Source organism: Primulina huaijiensis, chromosome 2 (assembly GCF_012295235.1).
Source record: "Primulina huaijiensis isolate GDHJ02 chromosome 2, ASM1229523v2, whole genome shotgun sequence".
Taxonomy (NCBI): domain Eukaryota; kingdom Viridiplantae; phylum Streptophyta; class Magnoliopsida; order Lamiales; family Gesneriaceae; genus Primulina; species Primulina huaijiensis.
Genome location: NC_133307.1, coordinates 16,854,051 through 16,864,500, shown reverse-complemented (window position 1 = coordinate 16,864,500; position 10,450 = coordinate 16,854,051). Strand labels below are relative to the sequence as shown.

General features: G+C 32.8%; 1 protein-coding gene across 1 annotated transcript; it reads left to right on the top strand.

The window, feature by feature from the left end:
* The first annotated feature begins 4,299 nt into the window (after positions 1–4,299).
* Positions 4,300–9,503, top strand: LOC140967325 (RPM1-interacting protein 4-like). Its single transcript, XM_073427789.1, has 4 exons — positions 4,300–4,494; positions 7,349–8,023; positions 8,853–9,044; positions 9,173–9,503. The coding sequence occupies exons 1-4, from the start codon at positions 4,489–4,491 to the stop codon at positions 9,203–9,205; spliced, it is 906 nt and encodes a 301-aa protein (XP_073283890.1). The 5' UTR covers positions 4,300–4,488; the 3' UTR covers positions 9,206–9,503.
* The last annotated feature ends 947 nt before the right edge of the window (positions 9,504–10,450 follow it).

Genomic DNA, 10,450 nt, shown 5'->3' with positions numbered 1-10,450 from the left:
CATCTTCCATCTTTCCACGAAATTTCCTTCGTCAACATTTTGCTTGCAAAACGTGTTAATAATTTTGTCCCTATGTCCCTACCTCATTTGTCCCTATGTCCCTACCTCATTTAATGCTCCTGCCGACATTGTGAACCCACGGCTAGCTATATCCCTGAACCATTGAGGGTCACACAAGTACTGGATCATTTGTTCCTGTTGAGAGAATAAATTCAAAAGTTGAATTTATATTATGATATAGTAAATTCAAGGAGTTGAATTTATGATAATTAAATTTTGAGAGAATAAATTCAAGGAGGTGAATTTATAAAAATTTGAGAATTTAATTTATTAAACTCAAAAGTTGAGTTTATTAAATATTAAATGTTGGAGATGATAAAATTCAAGGAGTTGAATTTATATAATAAATTCAAATGCTGAATTTATAATGAATTTAATTTATTAAACTCAAAAGTTGGGTTTATTAAATATTAAATTAAAATTGGTGGGAAGTATGTTTAATGGGCTTCTAGGAGTACAAGTCCAATATGCTTGAATAATTAAAGTTCTTAATAGACTTTGATTAATTAATTAAACTAGTTAGACTAGCCCAATTAATTAATCAAGCTCATTAATGTTAATTATGTGTATTATAGTCATGGCTTACTTATAAATAGATGTATGCAAGCCATAACCCTAGCCTCCATCATAGTAAAATTTCGGAAAAACACTTCCTTCTCTACCAAATATTTTCGGCCATCTCCTTTTCGAGAAAGGTTTGAGCCGTCTCTCAAATATCGATCTCCTACGTAAAATTTCTTCCAAGTTTTCTAGTGCAATTTGGAAGATGATCAAACGATCTAGTCGTAGACTTGATAGGAGGATCAAAGAAAGCAGATCTGAAGAAAGTTCGTAAGAATTCACCAAGAGCTATCTCCGCTAATCCTGGAGTAGTTTGGAGTCCAGTTATTAAATCACTAAAGGTATAACGATTCTAACGCCCTATGAATGTTTTGATTTTGAAAATCATACGAACGCTCAACCAAATATATTTTAATTGTCAAAATAAAATAAAAAATTTTAAAAATTGCGCTGCGTTTGGACGCGTAGAAAACCGGGATCCAATACTAGCCTCAGCGCCTAATTCATGTATTTTGAAAGTACCTTTGAATGTTTATGAAGTTTATGCCATGGTGGAGGATTATATGTTAAAGTGTGGTGAATACTTTAGATTGAATGAAATCAAAATACGAAAGCCACAATGTAAATGAATGCTTGTGAATACTTGAGGAGAAATACGAGATTAAAAAAAGCTACAAGCGGCGAATAACTAAAAGGTAGAAAACCCGCAATTAATAAGTCGGCCTACTGAAAATGTACAATGAAATGAAAGAACATTAAACTATCAATACCATAAAACTAAACGAATCAAGTGATGTAAAAGCATCAATGTCATGTTCTTTATTTGAATATTTCAAGTCTTGATGGTTTAATACGTTTAATGAAGAGGAGTGTATCATCACAATGTTATAGAGATTTTGTATTTGTATATCATTACACTACAAAAAAAAAAGCCTACGACAACGGTTTTTCACCGTTGTCGTATGTCCTGAAAAACCGTTGTTAAAGCTCCTGTGGTTAAAGGGTTCACTCAAAGACAACGGTTTTTCACCGTTGTTGTAGCTACAATAAAAAACCGTCGCAAATAAAATTAGCGATGGATTTATGCTAAACCGTTGTTAATTAGCGACAGTTTAATAATTTTAGCGACGGTTTGTCATAAATTAGCGACGGTTTTTTCATGATTTCCATCGCTGATATTTTCAGTAAAATAAAAAAAATGACTTTTAATAATTTAACAAATCTAAAAAAATTACAATTTGACTCTATGCTAACAATATTCATGAACTTAACTAACACTTAAAAGATTACCAAAAATTAAAGCGAAAAAATTTATCCTAAATCGAAACTAAAATCGTGTAAGAGAAAAAAATTTTAAGTGTGGTGAATTGATAAAATCGTGTAAGAGAGAAAAATTTTAAGTGTTGTGAAGTGGTGTGGAGGAAAATGGACCGAAAGTGCGGATATTTATGGACAATTTGCGACGATTTTTGTTTAAACAGTCGCTAATAGCGACGGTAATTGCAAAACCGTCGCATATTTTAAATTTACGACGGTTTTGTTTACAACCGTCGTTAAATTTAGCGACGGTTTTTCTAAAACAATCGCTATATATATTAGCGACGGTTTCAGAAAAACCGTCGCTAATTTAAAACATGCGGCGGTTTTACTTAAAACCTTCGCTATATATATTAGCGACGGTTTCTGCGACGATTTTACTTAAAACAGTCGCTATATATAGCGACGGATTATACATCGTCGCTAAATTTAGCGATGGTTTTAAGCAAAACCGTTGTCTTTTGCTTAAAAAAATGCACATACAACAACGGTTTTCACTAAAACAGTTGTTAAAAAGCATACGACAACGGTTTTAGTAAAAATCGTTGTCGTATGTGCGTTGTTGATTTGGTTTTTTCTTGTAGTGTTAGTATATGAATTCAACTTTCTGAGTATCATTATTCATTTAGCTTTCATGTGATCGTACCAACGGTTAGAATTATGCAGGTTTGTTAGACTCGGGCGAGAATCATATGCCTTCCTACTGCTAAAGTTTATGAAATGGTTGTGTGATGATGTCAAGGCTTGGAGAATGCCTAAATGGTTCCTTGTTTGTATGTTTTTTTAAGGGTTGAATATTTTCAAACAAGTATATCTATATAGAGGAATAAATGATGAAGTTTGAAAGTAATATGGAGTGTGGGATAAATAGTTAAATGTTTATGGAAATGTCTGGTTTAATACATATTTTATAAGTATATGTATATTGGTGTTGTGTATGTTGATTGATTGTGACATGATATAGTCTAGTTCTGAGGAAACTCGGACAAGTTTTTCAAAAACCAACCATTATAATATTAATATACATATAAATGTGTCATATGTTAAGTACACATGAAGAAGGGTCATACATTAAGGTCTTACAAATTTTGTCTATAATAGTGTTTTGGCCCAATGAATTATATAAAAAAAAAATTTCTAGTACTTTTTAAGAAAAACGAGTAATGAAAGTTTTAAATTGTATCTCTGAACCGTTGATAGTCAAACAAGTATTGGATTATGTGTTTCCTTTGAAATAGTCAAATTCAAGGAGTTGAATTTGACGAATGTAGTTTGATAGAGATCAAATTGATTGATTATAAATGAATTTATAAGTTGACTTTATATAATGAAAGATATGAAAATTAGATTAACATGTAATTAAATGAGAAGAGTGGAACTATCTGTTACAGTGAAAAAGTTCACAAACTGGAAGATAACAAAAATGGATCAGTGGAAAATTTTGTCTTTCAAAATTTTCGTTTTCATTATATTGAAAGAGTTATGTACCTTCAACACATCGGCGCTATCTGATCGTCAATCGAGATTATAGTGAGTTAACAATTATTTTTTATTAAATTTATAATCTACTAATTAAATAATAATATTAGTAGTGGTGACTAACGAGTGAAAAATTCTCGTGCAACATTCTAGAATAGATTAATTAATTAATTGACTAATTAAATAAAAATTATTTAATTTAAAACATAAATAAATATATATATACAATATATGTATATATATGCATGTATATGTATGCATATATACATATATTATATTATCGAAAGTTGATAATAATTTAATTATGCATGTTATTTTTATGGGTAAAAAATACATATATGAGATTTTGAATAATGAAATCGCAGTATCCTGATTGGAGAAGGAAACTTTTAAATATAACATAATTTTTATACATAAACTTTGTTAACCAAAATTTTATTTCTTTCACATACAAGATTTCGGCCACTCCCAATTTTTGAAGAAAATTTTTCACCCTTCTTCCGCTGAGCTCTGTTGCAAGTCGCTGTCGCCTTTGCTGGAATTTTGAAATTTTTACGATCTAATCTCTACACAAATTTCGTTGGATCTCTAGTATAATCTATACGATGAATCCAGTATCTGATCATGGGCTGGTTAGCCAATCAAAGAAAGAAAGAGATCCGTTCTTAGAGATTTATAAGAAGAGTCATATCTGCTTAAAATCCGGAATAGTTGTAGCCAACATTATATACACAAAAGTAAATTAAATTAAATGTCTTATGAATATTTATTTAAATCATATACGTCCAAAAACATGTTAAACACAAAAAAAAAAATTTTAAAACTTCTGTCGTGTTTTAGGTTCGAAAAAATGGTTAATCGACGTAATGGTAATAACCCAAACAAATACCTTTCACCTTTCCAAATTAGGATCATCACAAGCTTGATTGGTGCACAGGTGGCACCAATCCTCGGGTTCACCCACACTCCACCTCAAACCCCACACTTTTGAAATGGCTCCATTTGCGTTTGTGTGGATCTATCTGGGTTTTGCTGAAAAGCTACTTTTGTGAAAGATTCTTGTTTTTATTGATGGAAGTGAGTACCCTTTTTGTATCTTCTTGATACATGTTCTCTGAAGTTACTGTCCAAAATTACTGTTCAATAGTTCCGTTTTCTTGCTCCTGTTTTTTGAATGATTTGTGTTGCATTTCATAATATATTTTTTTCTTGTGATTAGTCAGTTTATGTTTCTGAAATGATGCATTTTTTGTTTGTGTTTGTTGGCTTGCTGTTACCTTTGTATCAGCCGGTGTTACTGTATTAATATTATTGTAGATGTACTGAGAAGTCTGCAGAAGATCTCGAGCAGACTTTCTGTTCGGTGTACATCTATGTTTGATTCAGCCTTTGTTGTATTATTTGAAGATGTGTTACGTTCTAAAATTTGAATTTTAGTTGGAGGATGCTTTGATCGCGAGAGCGTGAAAAAGTAGATTAATGTATAATTTTGGGAGTGAATGGTGATTTTGTAAATGGGTAATTAGTCTGTTTTTATCTGGAGAATCTCTACTGGGAATCCCAAACAAAGAAATTAGAGTTTCCTTGATTCTGTTGGGTGAAAGCTGAATTTGACGCGAGTTATTATTGTTTGGTTAGTGGATGAGACACGTAGCTGTGGAGGTTGTCGGGATGCATTGAGTTATTGTATGTTAATGAGAAGCATCTAAGTTCTTTGTGAAATCAGGCATAATATTCAATGATAGTTTCTTGGTGAAATCAGGCGTAGCCAACAAGAGCTGTAGTTAATATTTGTTTAATTCGGTTAAATGCCTTTTGGAACTCTGAATCCCATCTGAATTCATCTGAACCCATCTTTCTTTAAAATATTTTTAATGATCCAGCAATTTTACCATAATTGTTAACAAATTTCACATAATAACCACTGGGACCAACTCTTCACTAGTCACTGCTTGACCCCTTTCAAGTCATCCGGAACCTCCCTCAGATGTTGTTTAACTGTCATACTCAGAGAAACAACAGAACTAAGGTGGTTAATCGGCGGTTTGAGACATGTCTATGATGTTTTGTAATAGCTAGCTGAAAAAACGGCCGAAATTGATTTGTTAGGCTGAATTCTAGTTGAATGACATGTATTGCAGATCCACACGAATCACAACTTTTTGCACTCTCTATGTCCATTATCAACCTCCAATATATTGCTTGGTGGAAGCCGTAGAAGAGGTCAGCAATCATGTTAAGTACCATAATACAGTTCTTGAACAATCTAAGGTAAATTTGAATCGAAATCAGAACAACATGAAGAAATTTCCGGGCACAAAGCATCAGGGAATTACTTTTACGATAGGTGAAATGATTTTCTCCTTCTGTAAGTGCCTTGTGAAACTGAGGCCACCGATTATCTTTACCTCCTACGGCAAAAATACATCAGGTTGTCCATGTTTCCCTATGTCAAGAGGGAACTATGGAAGTGTCCTTGTGCAATGAAGTAGGCTTCATGAGTGCCGGTGCACTTGAGGTGGCTTGATGTCAGACCAATCAATCAGGTTTACCAAAGAAGAAAACCACAAACGGAGCAATTTTTGGTAGGAATCCCTACTGACAAGTACTTAGTGAAGTAGGAGGAATTTCAAGATTTTATTGAAGAGATCCTTATAGCTCACCCTTGATTAAGTATTTGAGAAATTTAAAAGATAAAAAGAATTCAGTAGAATTATCTACTATAAACAAGAGCGAAAAGGAGAGGATAACCAATTAACATCTAGATTAAAAAAATGAGTAGATGTTTGTCAAGGAACTCTCCTTCATAAATCAAGAAAGAAAAGAGACACAAGAAGATAGATGAAGATGAACAATTATACTCAGAAAAGATTTGGGAGAATTCTTTACAAAATGCTTCTACGTCCCTGTTCTCTTTCTATTCTCTATTTATACAACTCCACTATAACCAACCATACATGTAACTACTCTAACTCTTCTCACATTGACCTGTACTCTTAGTTATTCTGTAAGTTGACTATCTAATCTTTCACTACTAGCAAATGTGTACCAATGTTACTTGGAAGTGGCACCTAGAATTTATTGCTCGTCTTTTGTTGTGGTTCCCAAACCCTTTTGTGGCTCGCAAACCCTTAATAAAGTTATCCTGGCTGTGTAATTATTAATTTTTAGTTCTTTATTATTATTGGTATTGGTATTGTTATTGTTATTTTTCTTCTTATTATTATTCTTGTTATTATTTTTCTTCTTCTTATTATTATTATTATTATTATTATTATTATTATTATTGTTCTTATTATTATTATCTTCTTATTTAATTTGTGGGTAACCTAAGAGAGCATCAATCCGTGTAGGCACTGGAAAAATCCAATTCCCAATTGCTTAAACACGAGTTTTCACTTTCGGCTTTGACATTTGTTGAAAGTAAACATAACCTAAGAATTAAATGATGTGGAAGAGACAGATTTGAGAGACTAGGCAGATCACCCCCCATTTAAGGATTAAAAATAAAATGAAACACATAAAACCAGGAAGTATTAATGGCGAAGCATGTAGTTTATGATCATTGTACATTCGTTTAGATCTTCATCTCCAAGTGATATTAAGCTGATACCGATTTTCCCTCACAGAGCCTTTATTTTATAACCCTATATTTGGCAGCATCTTATGCTTGTCAATGATCAACTTTTTTGTTATATTTTCTTAGTTGGAATAAACATGGACATTTGAAAGTAAAATCGCACAAAAAAATATAGGAAATGTACTCTATTAGCTACCCTTTAAAATTATCCTTTACATTTTCACTCAAGGGATTAGTAAGTTTTAGTCATAATGGATGAGATCATCATGTTTTATAATTATCATGTTACACTTTCAATACTAATTTTTCTTCTCGATTCATGGACCTGCTTGTTCTTGATTCTCACCGCAGCGCGCAAAGGTTCCACAATTTGGCAATTGGGAAAGCGAAGAAATTCCATATACCATATGCTTTGATAATGCGAGGAAGGGCAAGAAAAGTGGCCAATTGTTACAAAATGATCAAGGAAATCTCGAGATTCAATCTAAAGGCAATAAATTATCTTCTGCTGCATCACCTAAGCATGAGCTACTCTCTAGCCAAGAGGAGGGTGACATACGTATAACTAGTCATTCACCTTTACGCCCTAACCTTACTGTTCATAAATCATCAATTGAACCATCTCACAAATTTCATGGTCGTGGACAACCTGGAAACATTAAACAAGAATCTGAAGCATTTAAGGCCTTAGACACGCATGGGTCTTGGCATGATACTCGAAAAATTCGGGAAGAAGGTGATATGCGACGATTTACCGATTCTCCACTACACAATGAAATTGCAGGTCGGAGACCTAGCTCTGGCAATAATACACCTTCAAGGGTTTCTCGACAGAGTGCTGGGTCTAATCGAAGCGTTGAACCTTCACCACTGCATCCGCATTCACAGGGAAGAGTTGGAGGAAAAAACAGTGGATTTTCTTCTCCATCTTGGGAAAGGAAGGCTACGTCTGAAAGTAGCCATAGCCTGGCACCCTCTACTCCTGGAAGATCTCGGTTGAGATCAGTGGCGAAAGGCGATGACACTGTAATTTCTTATCTCACTCTGTCTTACGCATATCGAAAATTCACTCATTTTATTGGTTTATTCATACAAAAGTAGTTGATAAATCGCATATGGGAGTTGAGATTGGTTAAGATTAAATTCTTTAGGTATTTTAAGCAGATAATGTAGCATCAGAACACTTGAATCTGCAAGATTTAATGTTTGTCATGTAAGCCCCTCAACTTATGAATGTGTAGCACGGTACTCTAAATTCCACATTCCAACGGAAATGGATGAAAAAAAATCACCAATTGCAAATCAGCCTGGTGATCGCTGATTTCTCGAAGAATTTGTTTTGGGGGCCAAAAGTCAATCAAATTAGAGACTATTGTGGAGCAGTTTATGCTTCTCACACTTATTTTGTAATTGGAGACATTTTGGGTGATTTTTCAGAGAATTTGTTTTGGGGGCCATTGCCAAGAGTCACTCAGTTTAGAGACTAATGTGAGGCAATTTATGCCTTAAACTTATTTTTTAATTGGAAACCCTTTTTGTCATTCCTTTAAGACATGAACCTACAATGTTGTGATCTATTTTTAGACTCTGAGCTGGTGTATTTTAATAGTTATCATTCATTGAAAGTTCGACTGTGGGAACTGGTTGAGACTGAAGAGTCACAATCTTTGCTTCTAGTCCAATAAAACCATATGTAAACGAGTTTGTACAGAGGTAAAGCACAGCTTCAATGCTGGAAAAGATCCTGAAATTTCAAATTTGCTCTTAGTTATTGTGAGTTTTGAGAAACATGGGACGTAGTTTACCACCACTATATATCAACTGTAAATTTATGAAATTTTAATTACTGTGGCAGCCTGATAAAAGCCCTGCTATACCCAAGTTCGGTGAGTGGGATGAAACCAATCCTGCTTCAGCAGAAGAATATAGTCACATTTTTAGCCGAGTAAGAGAAGAAAAAAACAGTGACACTGGAAAGGTACCTGTCATGCCAACTGAAACAACATACTCAAACTTCCAGAAGCATTATGGAAACGATGATTTAAAGGTAAAGCAAATTTAGATTCATAGAGTCTAGTTCTACAACCAGCTTATGATCATGTCGCCATCTTGTTTTTCTCTTAAAAATTATCTGTTTTCATCCAAATGTGTTTTTCTCGTGGTCACTTATACTAGGGATGTTGGTGCTTTCCATGGGGCACACGATGACATTTTTGTTAGCTGATGAAGAGCAACGCGCAAGGCTTACCACAAGTACCGTAAGGGTCTTCAGTTTGTGTAGATTTGCATTTATTTGTCAAATAAGTTGCGATTGTCTTACTCGTGAAGGACAAGGGAATGGGAATTCATTCGTTTCTTTTCTTGTTTTCTTTTCCTTGCTGATTTCGATATGACCTTCCTTTTATGTTTTTTCCATAAGCTCAAGGAAGGATGAAGGAGATTCTTTGTTACAAAGTGCAGTTCTATGAAAACTTGGCAATGGTTTGATTTCCAAACATCTTCGTTGCATTTGGATTTGTGATGCATGTATGTTTGGCTAAGCTTATGTTTTTATGTCAATATATCACCTCATTTAATGTTTCATAACTTATTAGATGCTTTATAAAGCTTGTATTGTTGCTGTTTCATTGAAAATAATTAATAGGTAAATAGTTTGTTTGGGAGTCTTCTTTTTGGGAAAACAATAATTCGAAACAGAAACAGGACACTGCTTGTGTTTCTGGTTTTTTATTGTTTTAATTTTTGGAAATTTGTGATTTTGGTCCATTATGTTTACTTTTTACGAATTTGGATAATCATGTTATCAAATTTTAACTTTATATTTGTATTTGTCAACTGTTAAATTATGTTTACTTAAAAATAATCTCCATAATAGAAATCAATTAAATAATAAAATATAATATTATAATAATTGAAATGCATTTGTAATAGAATATATAAAATAGACATTTTGGTTGGTAAAAACAATATCTCCAGAAAAATATACTTCCGAATTAGATCTCTTTGCCCGTCTCTTGGTTTTGAAGAAACAAAATGGTCAGAAGTGGTCTGTCTTCTAATGCCTCGAGCATGCTTAATATAATGTGTAAAGATAAATTTTGTTAATATAAAAATACCAAATAAATTTTGTTAGACGGATTTCTGAGTTAACCTAATTTGACTCAAGAAAGGATTATTTTTTGTGTTTAAAATATTATTTTTATTGCAAAAATATCATTTTATATTAATTGTGTAATATATATGGATTTTAGTAAAAAGAGTGTTATTTTTAATGTGAAAAGTATAATGTAAGATTAAAGAAATTCGAACTACGTAACCCGACTAAATGGAATGTAGGATTTTATTTAAAATATGTGTTTAATGATTTTTATGCATATAATCCATTAATATTGCATGGTTAGGTGTTATTTCATCGGTATTTTTAAAGTTTCATGTATTAGGGTTTTAAGTTGC

What these genes read in the sequence shown, in the direction of transcription:
- LOC140967325 (XM_073427789.1), top strand. An exon ending in TGGCGAAAGGCGATGACACT is followed by an intron (nt 8,024 to 8,852) that starts GTAATTTCTTAT and finishes TTACTGTGGCAG; the next exon opens with CCTGATAAAAGCCCTGCTAT. An exon ending in ATGGAAACGATGATTTAAAG is followed by an intron (nt 9,045 to 9,172) that starts GTAAAGCAAATT and finishes CACTTATACTAG; the next exon opens with GGATGTTGGTGCTTTCCATG.